This window comes from Perna viridis, chromosome 6, assembly GCF_037379345.1.
Source record: "Perna viridis isolate PV_CMFRI_1.1 ecotype Kerala chromosome 6, ASM3737934v1, whole genome shotgun sequence".
Lineage (NCBI taxonomy): Eukaryota > Metazoa > Mollusca > Bivalvia > Mytilida > Mytilidae > Perna > Perna viridis.
Window position 1 is genome coordinate 30,412,229 of NC_142450.1, and position 25,689 is coordinate 30,437,917.

The 25,689-nt window shown below is 31.8% G+C and overlaps 1 protein-coding gene and 1 long non-coding RNA gene across 2 annotated transcripts; one reads left to right on the plus strand and one right to left on the minus strand.

Annotated features, from left to right (window-relative positions):
- The first annotated feature begins 1,200 nt into the window (after nt 1–1,200).
- On the plus strand, nt 1,201–17,465 carry LOC148614509 (toll-interacting protein-like). The gene is made up of 7 exons (XM_088588625.1): nt 1,201–1,345; nt 3,241–3,411; nt 5,162–5,295; nt 11,854–11,902; nt 12,600–12,752; nt 13,466–13,547; nt 14,547–17,465. Exons 1-7 carry the CDS (start codon nt 1,304–1,306, stop codon nt 14,732–14,734), a joined length of 819 nt encoding a protein of 272 aa, XP_088444751.1. The 5' UTR covers nt 1,201–1,303; the 3' UTR covers nt 14,735–17,465.
- Nucleotides 17,466–19,092: 1,627 nt separating this feature from the next.
- LOC148614510 (uncharacterized) lies at nt 19,093–24,089 on the minus strand. The gene is made up of 3 exons (XR_015923199.1): nt 23,863–24,089; nt 20,594–20,629; nt 19,093–19,803 (listed from the first exon to the last, which is right to left on the minus strand). It is a non-coding gene; the product is annotated as an uncharacterized LOC148614510 (long non-coding RNA).
- Nucleotides 24,090–25,689: the final 1,600 nt, after the last annotated feature.

The window sequence follows — 25,689 nt, forward strand, 5'->3', positions numbered from 1 at the left end:
CCCCCCCCCCTTTTCCAAACACAGAAAAATTCTCAACCCCCCTCTCTCCAGTACCAAAAAAGTCAACCCAACCCCTGCATTTTTTAAATGAAATTTCCATGTATGTATTGATTTATTCAAAACAGAATAGGAAACATATAATACAATCACAAGTTATTTAAGGAATGTTTCCAATATTTGAACAGGTCATACAATATAGCCTGGTTTTGGGCAGTTTACGCTTAATAGGCCGGGAAGCCAGAGTATATTGTATAACCTGTCCAAATATTGGAAACATTTCTTATAATTTAATTTGTAATCAAAGCTGTAAAGAAACTGCTTGAATACTTAAATTAATTAGACTCTTTTCCATGGACAGTCTAGATCTTATTGAGAATTTGGTGTACCAGTCTGGGATTATTTTTGATGCATAAACAATTCAAGTTGTAATTCATTTTGATAAATTTAGATCACACAATTTTTTTTAAATGTTTTTAAAATTCATTACATTTGATAACATATATCTTTACTTAAAATGAAGTTTAAAATGAAAATGGCTGTGAATTAATTCAATATTCAATTTGTTTTCATTTGAACACTATAAGAAATTTTGCAGATAATATTTTTTGTGTTTTGCTATGCCGTGCACATGTATACACTTCATGCAATTGAAAAAGAACAGATATGGTATAATGCAATAAATGCAAACCACCATTACAACCAGCGGTAAATTTAATACCTTCAGCGGTCACAACAAGACCTTCATCATGAGGATAACCTCATTTAGTATTGAGCTCGGAAAGGCCCCAAGTTAAAATTTAAGCAATGTCATTTTCTATACATAGATAAAAATTGAAATAGACAATTAGAGACAATGATTGAACCAAACATAAAAAGCTTTGTTATACAGGACATTATGTATAAAATTCTAGATATTGCACAAGTACATGCGTTTTTCTTTGACCTCCTACTTTTTTGCCGGCCCACCCCTGGAGATAAATAATGACCGGTCCCTAACATTATCAATCTTGTGTCTGATCTTCTATGAGCCAGGCTTCTCCAGCTTGGATGTTATATATGTTAGATATTTTAAGTAATATCAAAAAACGCATAGATTAAATAAATGTTCTGATAATAATGACGATTTTGGTTCAAATTTTAGATGAAATGGTTATCAATTAATACCAAAATCGAGGCACTATAGTACGAATCGGTATGGGACGAGTTGTCAAGAAATAACTGAAGTTATATCATCATTCATTATTCTACTTCCGGGAAACTTGTGACTGACAATATTGTCAACAAAGACTGTATCAGGAACGAAATGGCAACAACCAATAATGCCCCAACTGATCGCCGAAACCAGGTGAACATAATTTATGCAACATTTATTCTAACATCGTTATACTACAGTTTGTACTCAATTTGTACAGATATGCCTGTCTGGTACTGGCATGACTTAGCCCAGCCCCAATGGAATGAATACCACACGTTTGTTTCCCATAACCATTAAAAAAATGTTTTGCCTTGATGTGATATCAGAAAATATTGAAAAATATTGACCGAGCAGCTACATTGTAAGTTAAACATGAAACATAAAAAATCAATTCAAAAATGAAAAAGCAGCATAGTTTTATAAATTCCTCCACTGAGTAAGAAAGCATCTAAATTATCACTCTGCATTTAGCTATTTTGAATGCTTAATTAAAAGCAATTGTTGTTAATATCAGATGTGAACATAATCTAATTTTCCTTTTATCCTACAGTTCTTGTTGTTTTCCTTTTTGAATTACCATGTAAGAATATTGTGCAATTCAAAAAGATAAAATTTTGAGGGTACTGCACTTCATACACAACTGCATATGTTTTCTTGTTGTCAGGATTTATTTTATATACATTGTAGTATGGTAGGACTAGCTACAATCTTAAAAAAAAACCAGAGGACTATACATGTATATGCATTTATTTTCTCTTAAGGAGGTAGACCCAGGCTAAGGGACACAACTCTTTTAAGTCATTGGATGGTTTGTATACAGTATTTCACATCAAATCTCTCTTAAGCATCAAAGTACTTTGGACTGATTTCATTCTTTTTCAAATAAAAGCTTGATAGGCTTAGGTGAAATTGAATATGATACAAGCATATCATGGATTTCAATAGTTATGTCCCTTACTGTAGGTCTACCTCCTTAAAACATAGATGTTAATTTATTTTTTATAATTAAATCAGTATTTAGGGAGTCTCCCGTAATTTTACCTTTTGACCCACACAAGAAAAGTCTCCTGTGCGGGAGGCATCGATCTCCTGGCTTCAAGAATTCCTATTGTAAAAACCTCCCATAAATGAATTTATCAAATTTTTTGTAAGCCATTTTTGTTTATACATGTATCAACAACCGCATCGGTCACAACAGTGCTTTATCGTCAAAACACTTGAAACAGCTGATGGACATTCAAGTCTTTCTAGAATTATCTTCGTTCATATCAACAAATAGCATGATTTACAATTTCGAATGGATAGTTATGTAAAGATTTGGCAAAGTTTGTGGCCAACACAACTTGCCATTCCGTGTGGCTGATCATTTTACTGACTGAAAAAAAAACAACGTTCTCTTACAAAATAATTGCAGTGAAATTTTAATGTAAAAGAACTAAATTAACCCTAATGATAAAGCAGGTTATCTTACCAAATCTTGAGGCTACAAATGTAGGTGATTGAAAACTGTAAACAGAAACCATGTACTATTTTATGTGAGGAAAGCAATTTTAGGGATGCCAAAAAGTTCTTTGCTACTCTTGTTTGCATTTTTAAAGATTGAAGCGGGTCCATCTAAACCAGATTTATTGACATGCCAGTGTTGAACATTGGAACAGTGCAAAAATCTGTTTTATGCCATACAAAGCATCACTTCTGTGAATACATGTATAATTCATTTTGTTGATTCATATGTATATATCATGTATTTATGGTTTTTAAAAAAAATATTTAAAATCCAGTGTTTTATTTAATTTATAGCATTACAAAATAAGTCAATAATGTTGTCATGCAAAATCTCCTGCAATTTCATATGGATTTGAGGAGATTTCCCACAGTTACGTTTGACTAGTATGCTTAGTAGGTTAATAGGTATGCTTAAAATGCTTTTTGATCAAACTACCATGTTAATTAGAAAGAAATTCTTGGTTTCTAATTAACATGGTAAGAGAATTTTTTCTGACAATGTATATTTATCTGTATTGATTCATTACTATTTACTGTAGGTTATGGTAGGAGATCTACCAGAAGATTTCCTTAGAGTTCCAGTGGATGTTGCACAGGCACAAGTAATAGCCGATGAAAGAGTGGCAAGATTGATCCAAGCTCAACAGCAAGGTGGAATTATGTCAGTACCTGCTAATACTGTCGGCAGACTTACAGTCACTATTGCCCAGGTAATTATAAAGTTTGTGGTAGGTATACTTCAGTGCCAATTCAGCAATTGCATAAGTAATTAAGGGACTGCCAAAAGCTGATTTCACAGGTGTTTTAAAGATTGTAGAAGACTTCACATATTCCCAGTAACTACAGTATTACACAGATTGCAGTGAGCATGCTTAAGAGAGTAGAAATCACCACTGATCAGGTGATTTATGGATACAATGAGCATATTTACATCTACTAAAAGTCATAATGGACAAATAATTTATGACTTGCTGGAAATAATTGTATGTGAAAGTTAGTTTACATTGCTACCTTTCTGTTTGAGCTGTCAAATAAAAAAAGTTTTACATGACTTTGGCTAAAACCTGTGAAAGAGCTCTACACTCACATATTCTCAAAGTACTAGGCTTGGATACATCAGTTTTGTGTAGAGTCAGTGTGCTCTATTATTGTCTATTTAAAACTTGTATTTTACAGACCTACAGTAACTTGCTAAGGTTACTTTTATTAAACAGCTGGCAAAGTGAAAGGAACCTGAACATGAGAGTGAAGTGCTATTTTCTGTAAGAATATGGCAGTGGATGAATCATTGAGGGAAACAATACACACGTCTTTCCATTGAATCTTTTCAAAATGTCATATTAAATATACAAATGGCATTCATTTATTATTCAAGTGTAATTAATTCGAGGTTATATAAAATGCATTGCAATTTTATCAGATAGAGATAACTCTTATTTCCCAATCATTCTATTATAACTTTGAACATGCTTTTCTGCACACTCTGACCCAAAACTATAAACCCACATTGTCAAATTTGTGGTTTTTGTCAAGGGGGCAGGGAGTGGGAGCAAGGTTCATTATTTTTTAATTTTGTCTGATTCTAATTTCTTACAGATTCCAACACTTAATATCATATAATAGGTGGTGCATTGTATATTACATACTCATTAACATAAATCCTTTATTTGATTTGTTGAAAAACCATCAAATGACATTTGCTCATTTGGTCTGTGTGGTAGGTGTGAATTTCACTGCTAGCATGGAAATTCCAATATTGGGCTCATATGGCTATATTTACAGATGCTTTATCAAAGCATTGTGTTGATTAGTTAATTACTCCTCTAATTTTTTTTATTTGTTTGTCACATTTTTTTTTAAATATTAATAGACAATAACAGTGCACACAGTTGATGAAACTGGCAGATGACTGTTTAAAACTGTTGGAAAAATGTGAAGCTGTGCAGAGCATCTTCAGCCAAATTTTGTGTGTCAAAAATTTTGTCTTGTCAGTGTACAATAATGTTCTTTTAAAAGACTGCAACAAAGAATTAAAGGAAATGTTCTTTGTCAAAAAAAGATACAACTCTGACAACAATATAACTTATGTGTTATCACAATGAAAATTATATTCAGTCAGTAACAGTACATCACACAATTTATATTGACTGCTCAAATAGTGTGCAAGTGTGGTAGGTTTTGTGAATTTTTCTGCTTGCATCAAATCCCATGGAAATTCCCATGTTGGTCTCGTATGGTTACTGGTTGCAGTATAAGAATGTTGGAAGTGTGACCTGACTGTTTTTTTCTCTTGGAAAAGTTATGTTACCCAGGCCTTTCTCTGGTTGACCAAACATTGGATCTAATGCTATCAAGGATGGTACAATGTGTAAGGCATAGTAAGACAAACTCTTCCTTGATGTGTATCCACATGATAAATACAAATTATAATATCGTACAATGTTATCACCTATGTTTTAGGCCAAACTGAACAAGAACTATGGTTTAACAAAGATGGATCCTTATGTGAGACTAAGAATTGGTCATTCTGTGTTTGAGACGCCAACAGACTATAATGGTGCCAAGAATCCAAGATGGAATAGAAATGTCAATATGTAAGAACCAATTCTTTTTTTTATATATACGTCCGTCTGTAAAGATTTTCATGAAACCTTGTTGAAGTGGTTTTTTTTGTTTTTTTTGTTTTTTAAATAGTGTAAGCCAATTTTTTTTATCTGTATGTCAAATATTTGCTCACAAACAAATTCAGAGCTGTATCAAGCTTGTATTGTGTGTCCATATTTACCCAATTTGTTCAGGGTTCAACCTCTATATCTAGGCCAGCTGCATTCCATGAAGTGTTTCATTATCCAAGATGGAATAGAAATGTCAATAGGAAAGAACAAAATCTTGTTGTTATCAAGGCAGAATAAAAACTTCAGTTTGTTTTAACAAAGTCTTGAAACTGTTATATATACTTTCTCTTAAAGTTGTAATTTGTGCACATTGAAGTACACCTGCACCATACTTGAATCTAATTTCAAATTAATATTTGTTATGAAAATGGAAATGAGTTAACAGTTGTTAAAATTAGTTATTGAACAAATGTCTACAATATATATAAATATATCAGATAGTCCATTCATCAAGGGGAATGGGATGAAATGTAATCACTATTATGAATAAGAAGTATTTGATAGATTTATTAAGAAAAATTCAGAAGAATATGACATTATTCGATAATGAAAAAAATAATTATGTTGACAGTCAAATTATTTATTGAAAAAGGTCTACAAGGTAAAAATGTATTGCATTGTTTATGTATGGAAAAGAAAATGAGTAAAATGTCCTTATTAAAAAAAGTTTTTTAAGTACTTTTAGATTATTTATTGAGAGAGAGTCACAAGAAGTATGACAATATTTGACATGAAAAAGGAAATGTGTTGTTAGTAAAATTATTTTAATATTGAAAAGGTCCACATTATTGAAAATATATCAATTACTTTATATGACAAACAAAATGAAATGGCAGTAAAAATTCATTATATTGACAAAGTATTTTAATTACTGAGAAAAAGTCAAAAGAAATATGTCAGTATTTGATATGGAAAAAGGAATATGCATACAATAAAGATGATTTATGGAAAAGGTCTGAATAAATATATTAATGTTTGATGCAAAAAAATGAAATAATGAGGTAGTTGAGAATTCTTATTATTAAACAAAATTAAAAATATTTTATCTAGTCATACTTTGTTTTAAAAAAAGGAAATGAAGTTTCAGTATAAATTATTTATTGAGAAATAGTAGAAGAAGTCTTTATTTTTTAAATTTGATAGCGATATGGAAATAAGTTGCCAATGTAGATAATTAATTGTAAAAAAAAATATTTTAATGAAAATCTGTTTTATATGGAAAGGGAAATTTGATATATTTATTGAAAAAAAAATTAATTGTAACACATTGTAAAAATTATTTTAATATATGATTTGAAAAAGGAAATAATGAGATGGTTATCAAGTTCAATAGAAATATTTGATAGGAAATTGGATGTAACTTACATTAGTAGTATATTGATTAGAAATAAAGAAAAATATGAGATGACTCTGTCATGTAGAATTGGGGTAATTTAAAAAGGAAGGCTTTGATTCCCTCTAATAGTGACACTCTGATAAAATGGTAGTTCTTGTTATGGTAGGAAAGTGGGCTGATAAATGTTTATGCTGTCAGTGTCATCAATGAACATACTGTCTATGCATTTTGGTTGCTCAAATAGAAAGATCTCAGTATGAAATATACCAGCATTAATTGGACTGGTAGTTGGTTGTTATAGAGACTTGCACCATGTTCCCAAGGTAATGCTTTAACAGGGAAAATATTGCAAGTCAAAGGTGACCATTAATTAACCTTTAACCAAAGAGACAAACGTATTTTGTTATATTAAGGAAAATGTTACTGGCATGTAACTAGATACTGAAAATGAACAAAATCTCCTTTTTAAGAAATATCAAAGAAAATAAAGGATGGGGTTCCCATAAGACCTTATTCTGCCTACTGAAATAATTGGTAAAAAAAATTGTCAAAAATTCAGAAGAAAACTGAATGATCATATAATTTATATTGTAAATTCCCAATTTTATTGATTAAGTATGTAATTTAAAAAGTAACGATTGAGAAACGATTGCACAAAAACCGTCTTGAAGGCTATTCAGTAAATAAAATAGCATTTTTTTCACTCTTTTGCAACTTATTTCATAGTGAGATCCAGCGTTAACCAAAAAAAGATTGAAACTGAAAGTGTGCATTTATATATTCTGTTTACTGGAAAAGGGATTTTTTGGTAAACGCTGGATCTCTATGTGCATTTATTAAAAAATGCTCAAAATTCAAGCTAAAAATAGCTTCAAAAATGACTAAGTCCAACTTTACCTGTACAGGTACATGTGTATCATGTGACCTAGCTAATTGTCACATGATTAAACACCTGGTCATCCTTGTCACCTAATTACACTGTTTTCAATATTTGTTTTAGTTTCCGTATTAAAATCTCAGTGTTCTACATAATGATTTATATTTGCATGGACTGAGAGGCTTTTAATAAGCTGGTACATGTATTATAGAAACCAGCAGCACACTCTCTAAAGATACTATTGTGTGTATGTAGCAAAGCCGTCCATTCTCAAATATGAACACTGTTCCAATATCAAACGCGAATAAAGACGTCACTCTCTCCTGGTTCTTATTTTTGCAACAAAAAACAAGCTGTGTTTATTTATCTAATAAATTGATTAAGAATAGTGTCAAAACTGCTTTTTCTCTCCGGAAAAAATATCTCCAGTACATGTATATGTACAATGTACACATATCTCAAACATGCACGTATTTGCTATGCAAAGTTTACATGATATTTATTCAAATTTTACTCATTTTTCTGTGTATAAAATCCTGTTACTTGAATTTCCTGTTTATAATGTAATTTTAACAATTTCAAAATATCTTTCCTATTCAGTTTACACATTTTGTTAGCTCAAATGGCCAAAGGCCAAGTGTGCTTATGCCATCACTTGGCGTCCGTTGTCGTCGTCGTCGTCATCATGGACAAATTTTAAAAAATCTTCTCCTCTGAAACAACTGGACTGACAGGTTTTAAACTTGGCATGATTGTCCCTTAGGGTGTTTTGCACAAAATGATCATTGGGATTTTTGAACCATGAAAAAACATGGCCACTGTTACTAATAGAACATAGGGGTCAGATTGCTGTTTTTTGCAAATAACTCAAAAACTGTTGCCTTTAGCAAATTTCTGGCAGAGTAAAATTGTTCAGCATTATGAAATGGACCTATGCCAAGATTTTCAAAACCATTCATCAACTGATGTAGGAGTTATGGCCCCTGAAACAGTTTTTTTTTGTTTTTTTTTTTTATGTACAACTTTGAAAATCTTCTCTAAAACCATTTTAAGTTCATTGAATGAAAATAAGCATAATAGTTCTTTAGTGTAGTGTGCTCAAAATGATTGTTGTGATTTTTAATCTGTGAATAGATATGGCTGCCTATACTAAAAATGGAACTTAGGGGTCATAAGACAGGTTTTTGAAAAAAATTCAAAAATTGTTGCCTTTAGCAAAATTCTGGTTCAGGTCATGAAAATGCCATGAAAAGCATTTCCTGCATGTGACAAGTTAGTTGATTTTAAAAAAGTAATCAAGGGAACCAAGGTTATAGGGTAATCAAAAGAATGTAATCCAGGGACAAAGACCAGACATGGAAAACAGACATACACAACAAAGAACATAAAGTAACTAAAATCTACATGTAATTTTAGTAACTTCTTAGCCTTTCTCATTCCTCAAGTTTTTTCAAATAAGCAAATGGTTAACCAGGTGAGCGATTCAGGCTCTCTTGAGCCTTTAGTTTTTAAACATATGCCAATACTGACCCGTATTTATAATAAAGTTGGTGCTGTTACCTGATGAATTACTTTGCCACACTGTTCATGAGGTGCATGGATGTACATGTAAATTACGTACGGTCATGTGTAAATATCGCTCTACAGGTAATTTTAGTATTTGTTACATGTAAGACATGTATAATCTGAAATTCGGTCCAAGCGCTCCTATATTGCTATTTGTTGTCAGCAGTTCCGCTTTTAGTCGTATTTTCGAATATGTTCATACAAATTTTAGCGTAAATACTTTGTCCTAAATAAAGTTTTTTTTTATTTCAGTCAGCTGCATCCCGTCTTATGTTTGTATTAAATTCTTGTCTTTCAAAATTTTGAAAATCTTGAAAAAAAGGGCAGGCACGTCCCGTGTCGCGGATTTGGAGAAGCGCGACAATGCATTGTGGATTGTTATAGGTTATGTAAGCGTGGCCTGGTCGCGAACTATTTGAGGTTTTGTGGTAAGCATATCCACATGACATTTAAACGAAACAATTTTTGAACGTGATTTTAAGATATAAATAGCTTTTGTGCATTTGAGCGATAATACTACATGTATTTGCATAGGTGTTAATGTTCGGAAATTCGATAGAAGTAGACCTCCCTTAAAATTATCCAGAACAGGGAGATTTGACGTAGCGTCAATTATACGACACATTTTATTGATAAAAAAAAAACTACGAGAGAATTTGTGATAGATTAATTTCAAACATTATAACACTAAATTGCTTGGTATGTGTGGAAAAAAAAACTGTAATTTTTATCCAAAATTGCAGTGTGTTATTTTTGAGCTTCATGACTTCCCTGTTTCTCTCCATCTTTGTGACCGATGAATACCGAAAGTTCGAAAGAGGCAGGTTTAAAGCTCCCGGACGAACGGTAGGATATTACGGAATGTATGAGGAAATACCGAGAGTCTCCCGCTGAAGACGGGAGAGTACACATGTATACAGATGCATTTATATACAACTATCCTACACCAATTAAGCACAATTCGCAATCATAAATGTTGATTGAAAAAAGTGTCATTTATTATTTTCGCATCAAGTTAGAAAAAAATATTTGTTACAGAAAGTTGTAATTTTTTCGTAGTTATTTGTTATCAAAGACAATTAATGTCCACATTTCCTGTTATTTTCCCCAAAAATAACGTCGTACGAACAGCGCGCGTAACGTCATACATTTATCTTAAAACTTCGTAAATTTTATAAGCGTTAGTTTTTGGTAAAAGTAATGATAAGTTTATCAGCATTGAATTATACATATACTTGCTTATTGTGTTTTACCTATATTACTGATTAAGAAAATATTAAACAGGGTGCAGCAGGGATCTGTCTATCTGTCGTTAAGCACAAGAAAGAAACATCTGTGATTTTTAACTGCTTATTTGAAGATATAGTCACGCATGCATTGCTACTACATGTATGTATTTGAGGAGGCAATGACAGCGCATGATCTGTATTTTTGTCTCTTCTCTGTTGATTCCGATTTCAGCGAAATACTGTCGATGATCGCCGTATTTTATATAAACGTGTTTTAAAATATGTTAATACTTGTTGAAAAACACTAATTTACGAAACGAGAGACAGAAATTTTTGCTTGCTTATAGCATTATTATGTGTAGATTGAAGTAAAGATTCTTTACAGGGATAAGTACGTGACTGTACCAAATCGTGACTACCCAATATGTTTTTCTCACATTTACCTCAGGCACTGAAGTTAAACTTGATCGCAATTACAACCAAAAAACAAAACAAAACAGAAAAAAAACTTATATCTACATTAGACAGAAGGGGAAAATGTCGCTGCTTGAATTTACAATCCTAACCCGAACAAACCTTAACCATATAAATAAAAAAAATAGTGTCAAATAAAACACTGAGGTGTAATTGTTTTTACTTTATTCAACATATGCTGATTTAATACGCATATAGCTTTCTTTATTTGGTTTGTAAACAAAACCATGTTGGTTTTTTTTTTATTTTGTTAAAAGGGAAGATAAAACAAATTGTTTTAAGTTTAAAAAAATGGAAAAATTTGAATTTACTAAAGGGAGATAATTTCACTTCTTCTAGTAGGCACTAAAAGAGCTTTATGTACCCTCATCCTTTAACATTAAATTGAATAATATTGGATGATAAGCTTATAATTCTCATAAAATAAGCAAGTTGTCACGCCATAGGAATTCTTTATTCATACCTCCACCCACCCCCCCACCCCCCTTGAAAAGCAGGAGGTATATAGTGATCATGGTGTCTGTACCTCTGGTTGTCTATTCATCTGTTCTAATCCACAAGTCCTCTGAAACCACTGAATGTAATTTTATGAAACTTTCACAGACAGTTTATTGCATAATGCCATTGTGCACCTTTTATTTTGTTTGACCATCTAAATGTGTCACTTTTTTTAAGTTAAAGTGTTGATTGAATTTCTGAAAGTGAAGCAAAAGTAAGAAAAAAATACCAAGACCACATCCCTGGTGGTAGTAATATTAGAAGAAGAGGCACCCATCGCCTTCCAACACAGTTCAAAACAAGTGTAAGAGTTAAATACTTACTACAGGCAGTATAGAAAAAATTGTGTATTGTATTTAACAGAGTTGAAGTTTGATATATATGTAATTATTTTGAATTAATTCATAATGTTTGGTATGTTCCATTTCAGTTATTTGGGAATAAAGTTTCTGAGCAGTATTGAAAATCATATTAAAATTATTCCATTTTTCTTTCAGTTATCTACCACATGGTGTGGATTCTATGTACTTAGAGATATTTGATGAGGTAAATAGAAATCATTAATAATATTTATGATAACATTACAACACATAATCAAAATAGTCGTAGAACCACAACTTCCTGTTGTTTTCATTAATGCTGTTATTGTAAAAAGGGAGGCAACTCAATGTAAAAAATGGAATAGTTTAAAGTGTTTTAATTTTTTATATTAGATTTACTTCTGTGTTATACAACGGAAAGTATGGCCTTAAATGTCACCTTTCTTGGTGTAGTTTAAATTCTTAACCATTGTAGTTATTGCTGTTTAGCCTCTTTTAAATATAATTACAGCCAAACTTCACTTGCTCTGTCAGAAGTTCCAACAATTGGAATTTAACAAATTTTAAATAACGACCTTTACTTTTAATTTATTAATGCTAACAGTTGCTGATTTTTCTAACATCTTATTTCTCAAAAACTCAAACTTAAGCATTGATTTCATATTTGAACTGTCCCTTAGAGTTCAAGTAGTCAAGGTTTAATTGTGTTTCTTAATATATCTACTCTTTAAACCACTATCCATATGCCTAAGAGTTGAAAAAAACTTATGGAGGCATGTAAAATTTAGTCAAATTTGTTTAAATGTAAATTAGAATGAAATGAAATTGTAAGTTCAGGCTAGTAGCTGTTGGAACAGACTGTTATAGCACAACTGGCAGTTACATTGTAAGCTTAACCTTTACATAAATAATTCTTATTTCAGAGACAGTTGACCATGGATGAGAGGATAGCCTGGGCATATATAACCATCCCTCAAGCAGCCATTAATGGGGATACATCAGATGACTGGTACCCCCTCAGTGGTAAAATGGGGGATGAAAAGGAGGGAATGATCAACCTTGTTATGTCATTAACTGTAAGTATAATGGGATGTAGCTATGGCAACCTTCTCAATGTTATATGGCAATGAAGATACTCAATTCATGATCAATTCTCTTGATAGTTGCTTTATTTTTGCTATTTTTTAATTTTTATAATAAATATTTTTGGAGAAAAGAATCTGGAATTATTAAGGTATCAATTTTAGTTTAGGAAAACAATAAAAATGGATAAATGCTACCTTTCATTTTGTATGGTTTTCCATTTTCATTTTGATTAATGGGACTATTTTTTAAAATAATTTGTAAGTTATTTTACCAAATTTATTTTTTATTTTAAAAATTTGAAATGTGATCTTTACAAATCACCCAGCTTACAGGAGATAGAGGGACATATGGTGGACTTGGAGTCAGATTAATGTGTCTGAGTTAAATGAGCTGCAGATTGTGGCTTCTGTGAGCTAATACAACAAAGATCCCACTTAGCATGTCTGACTAGTACAATGCAGGGCCTGCTCAAATGTTCAAATGTTATAGTTCTGAAATGCATGAAATATCTGCCATTGTACTCAAACCACGATAAGTCATTTTAATCTCTTTTCTTTGATGACATTAATAGGCTATAGGTGTATTGTTATTGAGAATACTGGATTATGAAGGAACACTCTTATTCCTGATCTATTCACAATCCCATTTTTATCAGTACTAAGACAATTTTCTATTTATTTTGTGCCATTCTCTGTATTTATAGAAAGTAGAAGCGCAGCCAATGATGTATCCTCAGCAGTCAGTACAGATAATCCCTGGTGTTACTGGTTATCCTCCACAAATGGGTTTGTATTGGTACTTGGAAATCCATGAAAGGGCAGGGGGCACCTGGCAGAACATACTGTAGAAACATTTATTTTTGAGTGGTTAAAACTTTGTGGTTTTTGATTATTCTTATTAAAAAAAAAACAACAAAAATTTCTGATTTTACAGTTTTGTAAATCATAGATCAATAGTGGGTTGACTTTGTAACTGTGTGGCCAAAGGTAGAAGCAGGTTACTGTTAAGTCAAAGGTAGAAGTGAGTCTAGGAGTTGGGTCACTGTGTCTTTCCATCCATAACACTTCACTTGTCATCACAACTCCTCTAAAACTATCCAACAGAATTTCATGAAACTTGGTATGTAGCAATAACACTATGCATAGTTGTGCATATTATCTGAAAATTTTGATTCTATAATATTTACGGGAGTTATGGTAATTGGTGCAGTTATAAACAAAGACTATAAAAAATAACTTTTTTGACTTCTACTTTTTGACAGAGTGCAGTATTTAATTAATGTGATCTGACTTATGTTGTCCTTGTGAGGTTCAAAAAGAGTTAAGTGTAAGTTATTGTAAGAATCAGGCAAAATGGGAAAAATCAGAAACTTGCATGTCAAAACCCCACAATCTGACAATGTAATATCTCTCAAGGATCCTTTCTCTATTTTAGAAGATCATTATTTGATCTCTGCATCACTGGCTTTGCGCATAAATTTTTCAATAGAATCTTAGAAAAATGAGGGTTTTGACAGAGGTATCTGCGCTTGAAATGTTCATTTTCAGTGCATTTCAGTGATATTGTAATTCAATGGTTCAGTATGATATGGACAATCTTGTCTTTTTTCCTTGATTCTGATGGTGCAAATAGTTAAAATTACACTATCAAAATGACAGATTTTTTTCATACCATGTTTCACTGACTGCCTGATTCATACAAAGACTGACACTTCATGGCATGCCATGGAGTGTTGATTCTGTTTAGTTTTCTATGATAAATATCTTATTTTATCCTTGCTACAGTATACCAAATGCCATGCCAACCCCAACAGCAACAACCCCAGCGTCCTATGTACACAGAAGAAGATATGAAACAGATCAAAGAATTATTCCCCAACATGGAAGATGAAGTGATCAAGTCTGTACTAGAGGCTAATAATGGCAATAAGGATTCTACAATAAATGCACTGTTACAGATGAATAGTGACTAGACAAGGAGTGTGCTAGACTTTTTTTTCTTTGTTATCTTACATTTTATTGATGTAGGACTTTGTTGCTGTTTACTAAATTATTTTGTCAATCCATGTATAGAATTTTTTTGTCAAAAGCATCATTTTTAATATTTGATTGAGTTCTAGTAAAAAGGAACTTTATCTTTAAAACTGTCAACCCTTAAAAAAGAATTTCGTTTCGGGCATTTTTAGGGGTAAATGGTTCATGCTTTTATGCTCAAAGGTTATGGAGCTGCTACATTAGGATATTGGAAAAAAATAGACATTTCATCATTGAGTTAATATTTGACCAGTGTAAACCCATAACTTAAATCATTTATATAAAGTTATCTACTTGTATTTCTGAAAGATGTAAATTGATCAAAATTGTTTGATGAATTTCTGGCTTAAATTACCTTTAAAGTAAAACAAAAATATGTTACGCTTGTTGTTGATATTGAAATTTGTGTCCTTAACTTAGTACATGGAGATACAGAGCTCAGTTTTCAAGGATAAATGAAAATGATATTGAAAATCTTGTACATTGAAATTTCTGAATGCATAATAGGAGGTTAAATTGAAAAATTTCATATGAAGATATCCAAAAAATTTGTATATCTGACACTTGCTATATACATTAATCTTAAAAATAAACAAACAATGGAATAATCTACACACTTTTTTGTACTGAAGACCTGCTTCAAATTTTTAACTAAAAATGATAAAAGGGCAAAGTGAAAAAACTGGTGGATGAATTTTATAGGATGAGGTATAGTGACATTTTTACCATGCAATATTGTGCAATTTGAGTGTAAGCTGTGGACATTATATAGATAGTGCACAAGATATTGTTAAGAACTGCAAAGCTTGACTTGCAATAGTGGTTAAAGTGCTATTTTAGTGCTGGAGCTTTGGCATAGTAGCTATACCTACATGCAATATCATCCATTGCTAATTAAATCATCCATAAGAATTAGAATGACCCTGTTTTACTGTTTATTGTTTTGCAATAATTGTTGGTAGATGTTTTATAATGTTTATACTTGGACTTTTTACTGACAAATGTTACTCACAGGCCAGTTTTATATGTTTTACTTAATGGAAAGTTTACCATAAATTTGTCAATAAAACAAAATAAATAAAAAAGAACTAACAGGAAATAAAATTATCAAATTTAAGGGATAAGTATTAATGAACTTGAAAGGAGGACTTTCATCACTGATCTTACATGATTAAAACATTTTTATGACTGTTTTCTGTTTGTTGCAAAAAAATTGATATGAACAAACAATTATTTTCAATGTTAAAAAATTAGTTATTCCCAAATTCTACATATGTACTTTGAGCATATGAGTTCCTGCAGTTTTAATATTGATAAATATACTGTAACATTGGTAATATTGACTATCATCATTACAAATTGCCTTTGTATCTACAACAGTAACGTATTAACAAGAACAGCAATCCAAACAATTCTTTTTTTTTCATTTTTATATTCTCATTAAAGAATATTTGGTTAATAAAAATGAAAGTCAACAGATTTTCTGCAGATTTAAAATAAATTTTCTTTTTTTCAAATCCAGATTTTTACCTTTCCATTTCTTTATTGTATGTTTACATCCAATTTCGCCTACTCCCCCTTGTTGACATGATGTTTGAATCATGTTCGAAACTAATTAATTAAACTTGCATAACAAAAAGGTCTTCCATAATATCAATGACTCTGAATAGTTATTGTTGATGTACTGATCATTCAATGTCAGACAGAAAAAATACTGCAATTTACTGTTCCAAAGGCCTTGTTATAGTTTTTGACTACTTGTACCAGTATTTTGACTATGTTGCAACTTCGAAATAAACTTGCATTTCAAAGTATTTCTAGCACCAAGTCACCCAATGCATGCAATGATTGTGAATTCACATTTATAAAATGAAGTAGAAGTAAATTTTTAACCATTTATTGTTTGCTTATGTAAAAGTTAAACAGATATATTATAATGAACTAATACTGTAATCTGATTGGTTAAAATAATTTTGTTATATTTCATTGGATAAAAAAATTTTGACACACCCCTATTAAGTTAAATTCAGAGCTACTTTTCTCATGTTTAAAGATAAAAATGTGTTGTAAAATTAATTATTAATTAATTTATAAGAATTGGCAATGATAAATATTTTGTCCATTTGTCCATGTTATTTTTCAAGAGACAAAGTTTTTATCATAGCCAATTCTGAAAGGGATTGTGATCTCTGATATGTAAATCCAGTTAACTTTTTACTGTAGACATAGTAACTTATGTTGTTGCTAAATTTGTCAGATTCAGTGAAGTGAACTAATTTAGTGTTTAGAAAAATGAGTAGTTTTTTATAGTGCATGGACAAAAAATTGATTTTGCAGGCACAATTGATCACACATATTTGTCAATAGTCAAATCAACATAAATTAGTTCACAGTGACAGTTACCACAATTACAGTAAGTCACTGGTAAATTGTACTATATATACTGCTGAAGCATAAAATTTTGAATTGTTACCCACCTTCTCTAAAATGAAATGATCAGCAAGTGTTTTTATCTGTGATTTAATATGTATAAAAATGTTTATGACTTGTTCTACTATATGTGAATATATAATTTGTATTCTGGTGTATGATTGTGTATAAGCTTAATGAACGTTGGTTGGTTTGAATGTAATTAATATGATGTGTTGGTGCATAAAATTAGAGCTTGAATTATCTTTGTCTATATTATAAAAACTATAGGTTTACCAAAAAAATAAAACATTTATCATAAAACCATTGCAGACAATTAATGATACATATAGTGTACATCTTACTCAAAGCAAACTTCAATATACTAAAATCCTAATTAAACTATATCATATTGATATGTACGTAATGATGTTCCATGTCATTGTACAAAAAGTTATCTATCTGTATGTATACTATACAAACGGTGAAATAGGATTCAGAATTTGACCTCTTTTGAAGTCAGTATTTTCAATATTTATGGATTATTTTTTAGCTGAATAATCGTTATTGGTTAACAGTGGGAAGACATTATTTTTTTAATCAATTGACCTGCATAATCAAGGGTGTGGAAATTTTAGGATTATTTCTATATTTAAAATTTGAAAAGATTTTAATTTTAACTGTCCTGAACAATTACATAAATTGAGTGTCATCACATCCTGTACATGTATCATATCCATGCATGTCTTCTGTCATTAATACATGTTTTATTAAGTTTCACAAAAGTATAAAGTTTGTCTATAAATAACAATGTTTTTGAAAAAGTAATTTTCTCAAATATTTTGAAGGGGATCATATTTGTTAATTTTTAAGTTTTAAATAACAGCTGCCCTTGGTTATCCTGTTATTTGTTTATTTTACACCAATCCAAACTTAAATTTAATTGTGGCATGAATCTAATATACATTACAAGTTCATGGTCACGTGCTAGATATTTGGCTTCAGAACCCTGGAATTTGGTGTGACTTTTGGAAGATTTTATATAATATAACTGATGCTAAAAACGCTCAATCAACACAAACTACAAAACTAAGAAAAATGAAATAATAACATTATTTACATGTCTTTTCAGTTCTAGTTTAAATTAGCTGTTAAATTACCATTATTAACAGATTGATGAAATTCTGCTTACTTTCTTTTTAATGATCTTCACTGAAATCACAGAGATCAGCATCTGGGCAGAAATTATCTCAAGGCCCAAATCTGAGGGTATCCTGAATATTATATAAGCTATCATGTAACGAACTTCCTTAGTTGGCAAATAAAGTTAGCATACTTCACAGAAAATTTAAAGGATATACAAAACTATATGTACCTAAGGTGGTAGACCTAGGATAAGGGACATAACTCTTGAAGTCAGTGTTTGTATCATATTCAATTTCACAAAACCAATCAAGTTTTCATTTAAAATAGAATGAAATTAGTCCAAGTTACTTTGATGCTTATATGAGACGTATGTAGGAGTAATCTAGGGAACCAAGGTTATAACGGTAATCAAAAGAATGTAATCCAGGGACAAAGACCAGACATGGAATACAGACATACACAACAAAGAACATAAAGTAACTAAAATCATACATACAAAGTAACAAAAGTAAATGAGCAACTTGGACTCCACTAAAAACTGGGAGCATGGACCAGGTGCACCGATAGGGTAAGCGTCCTCTGCTTTTCTAGAAACACCCACCGAGCTCATAAAAAGTCAAGTCCGGGGTAGACAAACGAGATAAGGTGAACTATGACCCGTTGAATAAATCAGTTTTCATGGTGCTGATGGATACATCATAACGATCCACGAGTTCATGATGACGACCAGAAAACTTCTGTAGTGATGACTTCAATCTTGCAGCAACATAACCCTGTTCCAGAAGCCTATTTGTTAGAGTTCTAGCGCGATACAAAAAGTCTGCGTAGTTTCGGCAAACTCTGGCATAACGTATGAGTTGTGATATGAAAACTCCATATGCAGGAGCCGAAGGGAAGTTGCCACAGGTGAAAGGAAAGTTCACAATTCTGAATGAAAAGTCATCACGTTTGTCGTAAAGTTTGGTCAATAGTTTTCCCTTACCATCGATTTCTAATTGTAGGTCAAGTTCTTTTGGGTAGATGCGATGTATCAAATCCCCGAAATTAGGATTGTTGAAAGATAATACGTCATCTATATAGCGGAAACTGAGATTGAAGGATCTAGCGTAACGATATTCTTTCTTTCTGATCAAATCAGCTATAAAGTCAGCCTCATAAAAGTGAAGAAATAGGTCAGCAAGTAAAGGATCACAATTTGTTACAAAAACATAAAAGATTCCGAATTTAAATCTTTTTGCCTTCAGTGAAATAAATTACTGTTACATTATCCTTATACAAAAAAATCAAAGTAATTTTGTTGCATTCATTAGTAATTATAGAGCAAAATTTTGTTGATGTGGAAAGAATTGTACGATGAAGAGACTAATATACGAAAAGTTGCGTTCTTGTCCGGATTATCATCAAACTGTTGCCACTTGATACCATTTTCCTGCCGAAATATGAGGCCAGTTATCTGCAAGAGATGTTCTCCGATTTCAGACAACTATACGTTCATGGTATATAAATATTACACGCAAAGCGATTATTATGTGTCATGCGGAAGATGTAACAACTTCATCATTGTTTATTGGGCTGGCTTTACTGAAACTTGACATGGCCGGACTACTAAAATAACACTCCTGGGCGACTGTGGTCCGTTTTTGTCTCAACTGATGATATTTAATTCTCATGGGAAAAACAAAATACAACGATTTACGTAAATTATTCTGATTCTGTTACATAAAATTAGTGCTCTTTAAAACATTGTATTTTAAACTGAAGTCATCGGATTACAAGATCTCAAATACATAATAGACTTTACGTGTAGTTTCCTGTAACCTCATACTAACCGGTACAAGATTACTGGTGTATTTTACACCCATAAGAATTATCGTAGAATTAAAATATCCTTTTGCGTGATCCACCACAAACTAAATCTATCAACATCGAATATCTTCTTCTTTTGTCAGTTAGAAATGTTATAAGATATGTTATAAGTTCCTATTCATTTTTTTTTTCATGTTAACACAATGTTATTGTAAAAGAACCCATTTTGCAATGCTATTTATCAATTAGACCGAAAATATTTTCTATATCAAGCTTTTTAAGTGGTATGTGGCCGTTGAGTAAATTTTCATCACCCCGAAGTTCTAGGTTTCTATTAAATAAACCCTCATGACCATTTTATTTATTTATTTATTTTAAGTTTTGCCTCTATTTACCTTAAACTTTTAACTAAGTAATGGCTTAAAAGAAAGACTCACCTGCTGATGGTATCTGCATATACCTTTAAAATGTCCCTGTTAAATATTACAAATATGAGATTTGATTGAAAATACGTCTTAAATATCTTACTAAATTGAGGTAGCCCTTAATAATTTTTGTGGTAGTAATTATATACAAAATATATAACAATTGTCGATACAAGATTTGCACCTATTTATTATAAATTATCTTAATTTCAAATGTCGGGACGGTACGAACATTATTTATACATATTACTTTATCATATGGAAGAAGTTGTTGTTATAGGTGGTAATTTGTTTATTATTCATTAGCTATGAAATTGAAGGGAACTTTGAACAAAGGATTGTCAAACTTCATTTGCAAATTGAACAGGCTGGTTAAATCACCATATCTTTGTAGAATCAAAGCCAACAAGTGAATGGAATATGTGAAGTAGTTTTTGCGAACATAGGACCTAAACCATTGGTAACGGATGTTAACTGGGAAGCATTGTAGATACGCAAACGAATACATGTATCGTAAGGAGATGACAACAGTTATCTATTGTAAAAAAAAAACGGAGAAAAGGCATTATAATTACAGCTGGATGTTATAAAAAGTAGGTTTTTTTCACTAAAAGTTCAAATTATTACAATTCAAGGAAGTGGATAACGCTTTGCACACCAAAAGGACAACATATGTACAGCAACTAATTGTACAACACAAAACACCGCCCAAAGTTCACTAAAATCCAGGAGAAAATCACGTGCTCTGGAAGGGTGAGAAGTTAATCGTGTCGTCAATTAAAAAAAAAAACTTGATCGAAACTTATGACATCACAATACAAAATAGCACTGTTCCGTCTTGATATACGATTAAATATGTTGATTCTTGTACAACCACCATGCAGCTCGTTAAAAGTAATTCAGTCTAAGAGGAATACTATGACCGATAAATTGGCAACAGACACTCGATAGGACGACAATTCAGTTCATACTGGAAACGAACACTATATACCGATCAGTCAGTTCATACTGACAACGGACACTCTATATAACAACCAGTCAGTTCATACTGGCAACGGACACTCTATAACGACCATTCAGTTCATACTGGAAATGAACACTATATAACGACCAGTCAGTTCATTCTGGCAACATCTTTGTCTTTATATCATACAAAGAATATAAAATAACCAAAATAATACATACAAAGTAACAAAAGTAAATGAGAAAACTCGCACTCCACTAAAAACTGGGAGCATTGACCAGGTGCGCCGACAGGGTAAGCGTCCTCTGTTTTTCTAGAAACACCGACCGAGTTGCTCATAAAAAGTCAAGTCCAGGGTACACGAAAGAGGAAAGGAAAACTATGACATATAGAACAAATCAGTTTTCATAGTGCAGATGGATTCACCGTAAAAATCCATGATGACGACCAAACGTTTTTGTAGCGATAACTTCGATGGTGCGGCATCATAACCCTGTTCCAATAGCATAATTGTAAGAAGTCTAGCGCGGTACAAAAAATCCGCGTAGTAACGACAAGCTCATGCATAACGTTTGAGTTGTGATATGAAAACTGTATACGCAGGTGCTGAAGTGATATCGCCACAGATGAAAGGACAGTTGACAATACGGAATGAAAAGTTTGTCGTATAGTTTTGTTAATAGTTCTCCATTACCACCTATCTCTAAATGTAGGTCAAGATATAGATATGAGACTGACTTCGCAGTGTAAGTAGTATCCTTTATCTCAAGTTTTTTGGGGTAGATGCGGTGAATAAAATCCCCGAAACTAAGATTGTTCAAGGATAATACGCCTCTATATAGCGGAAATTGAAATTAAAGGATCTAGCTAAACAATGTTCCTTCTTTTGTATCGGATTTAAAAAGTAGAGGACGCTTACCCTACCGGTGCACTCGGTCCACGCTCCCAGTCCGAGTTGCTCATTTACTTCTGTTACTTTGTATGTAATGTTTTGTTTATTTCATGTTCTTTGTTGGATGTGTCAGTTTAACATGTCTGGTTTTGTCCCTGGGTTACATTATTTTTATTTCCGCTAGAATTTTGGTTCCCTTGATTATTCTTTGCAAGTATTAAAAATATTGATAAAATGATAAATGCAGATTGTTTATATATCAAACTGTTCTTGAAACTCTGGTTTTCAAAGATTCTAAATTCTGAAAAAGATCATTAATTTATCTTTTTAGTTACAAACTACTCTTTACTAAGATGAAATTTCACACCTGTCACGAAACTGTCTTCAAATCCAAAGAATCAGGTGGTTCATTGTATGTAATTGGGAAATCGACACCGGACCAGTTCCGTTTTCGGAATATCTAGCTTTTCTTTCAAATTACTTCAGAAAAGAAGTCAGATAATCTTATTGAATGACAGATAACGCCTAATTAATAATATAACAAAGTCTTCCATCATTAAAAAGAAAATCGATTTCTGGTCTCTGATTTCTCCAAATAATTGAAAACTAAGCTTTTTATATACTTTGATGAAATATTTTTGGTTACTTACTTTTTCAACTTTAAAATCACCAAATAGATTCAATTGAACACAGATGGGGAAAAGTCAGATAAAAATATGTCTTTTGAACTATTTTATAAAACAACAATGTTCATAAGCAACCGACAAAAGAATGCGTAGTTTTGAAACTATGGAAATAGTACTGTACCGAGACTGATAAAAGATAAAGGAACAATACTGAAGGAACAAAGTCGGAAAATTTCCATCGACAGAAGAAGAAACACAAGGATAAAATACTAGAAAAAATATACAGTATGAAAAGGTACTCAAAGAAAAATTAACAGCTTGAACCCCACTACAATTGGACGGTCCGATAGATGAAAATTTCCTGTTTTCTCGCTGTTCGTTGAAGATCAAGTGGTTCAAAAGGTACAGTAAGGTCGTTTTTATATTGGGAACGGACACTCTATATGGATCAACCATATAGTGGTGACTATCTGTATGTTGTCAATCTTTGATCTTACTCTGAACATTATAATACAATGTTGATTGTTTGACGATTTCCAAACGTCTGTAAATGATAGTATTTTAAGGACTAGATTTTAGTAAATGCAGTTTTTACTTAGAAGACAAAAAATTATTCTGACGATATTTGTTTTATATTTTATCTTTCAGTTTTTCCATTGAATAAGAATACGAATTAAAGAAGCAATGACTGAAAAGCGGAATCCAAAAGAGTCACGTATGTTTTATTTCCGGCTAGATTCATGCCTTAATTTTGTATGTAATATTATGATAATTTACAAACTTTAATCGTGATTTATACCTGATTTATACGTGTATCTTTCGCACGTATAAAAAATGCACATGTCAAAAATAAGTGATGCTCGTGTGTGGTATTCATTGCTGTTTAAATCTCGAGGGAGATGTTTTCTGCAAAAAAAAAATAAAATGTCAGTTGTTTGTACTATGGCCAAGGCTGTGGAAAAGCCTATGCTACAGCGTTTTAGAATAGCTAAGGAACCCGTGTTACAAAGAGAATTTTAAAAGAAAGAGTCATGAAAAAGTAAAGAAAAACAGACACTGAAACAACAAACAACAACTGAAAACGAACGCATAAAAATGAGCAAAGTACACGCACGGACTAAGTGCATCGGTAAGGTAAAAATTTTGTGTTTTTTTTCCCCTAAACATAATTACAGAGTCACTCATGTTATGTTTAAAGGAAGTTAAAGTTATGGCGAGAGAAATATCTATGGACACAGCATGTTCATTCGACAAAATTACGACGCGCATTCACAAATTCCGTTGAGCTGTTGAGCAGGATAAATTTCAAAAAGCATATTAAGGCCACGATTCAAAATTTATGTAGTGTCACATGGAGGCAACCACAATAGTTTTGACTGTCAATCGATTTAAAGTCGATAAATTGGAAGATGACGTAAAACGCTATGTTCAAAATGCTATATTTATCATTTAAATAAAATAAACATTCACTTCAAATGGAATGTAATAAAAGATAAATTGAAAGGACGGCACAATGGTTTATCGAGAGTATAGTTCATGGTCTTTAACCAGATTTCGGATTAACACAAATGCAAAACAACTTAATACAAACATTCATCCTAAGGAATAAACCGACAAAGTATCATGAAGGTAAAGGTTAGACTAGTACATATATTTCCACCGGTAACACAAAAGTACAACAAAAAAAAACCAAAATGACACGAAACAAAATGATAAATCTATGATAATGTGAGTGTCACAATAAATAAGTTATATTAGTATGAATGGTATTTTCATATTTCTGTCATGACGTCTTATTTAAGTCCAAAATTAACGTTGTTAATAGCAAGGGTTTCAGCCCTATTAATGTCAAAATGGTATAAACAATTGGTTTAATGACGTATAATAGTGAATAAAATAAGCTCTTGTGTAGTTTGGTAAAAACGTCGTCAAATTACCGTGTATTCAACGATAATTTCAGAATATATATAATAGAATACGCGGAGATATAATTGTTTAGTGAAAATTAAAATGCAAAAAAAAAGTCTCACGAGAGTCTAAAAGCAATTGTATATACAAAATATACAACACCAAATAATCCTATCACAATAGCAATACACCAACATATAAAACATACTGTCGATTAAAATACGTTTTTTACCATTATCACTGAAAAGTAATGTGGCTAATGTTTTCAGTATCAATAGAATATCATTAACTTTTTGTTGATATCTTTAGTAACCAATGATGTATTTTGCACCATATATGGCCGAACGATCACCGGTTGGTCAAGGTTGCCCATTATGGAGGCATAGACGACTGTCGTCCTTATGATGTAACCGGCTTTATGTTGTTCTTATGGTGTAACCGGTGTTTGTGTTGTCATGGCGTTACCGGTGTTTGTGTTGTCATGGCGTTACCGGTGTTTGTGTTTTTATGTTGTTACCGGCGTTTGTGTTGTCATGGTGTTACCGGCGTTTGTGTTGTCATGGTAATACCGGCGCATGTGTTGTCAATATGGAGGAACCAGATTTTGTAGTCCAATGATATCTATTGTTTGGTGCTTCTCTAGAACTCTAACAAATAGGCTTCTGGAACAGGGTTATGTTGCTACAAGATTGAAGTCATCACTACAGAAGTTTTATGG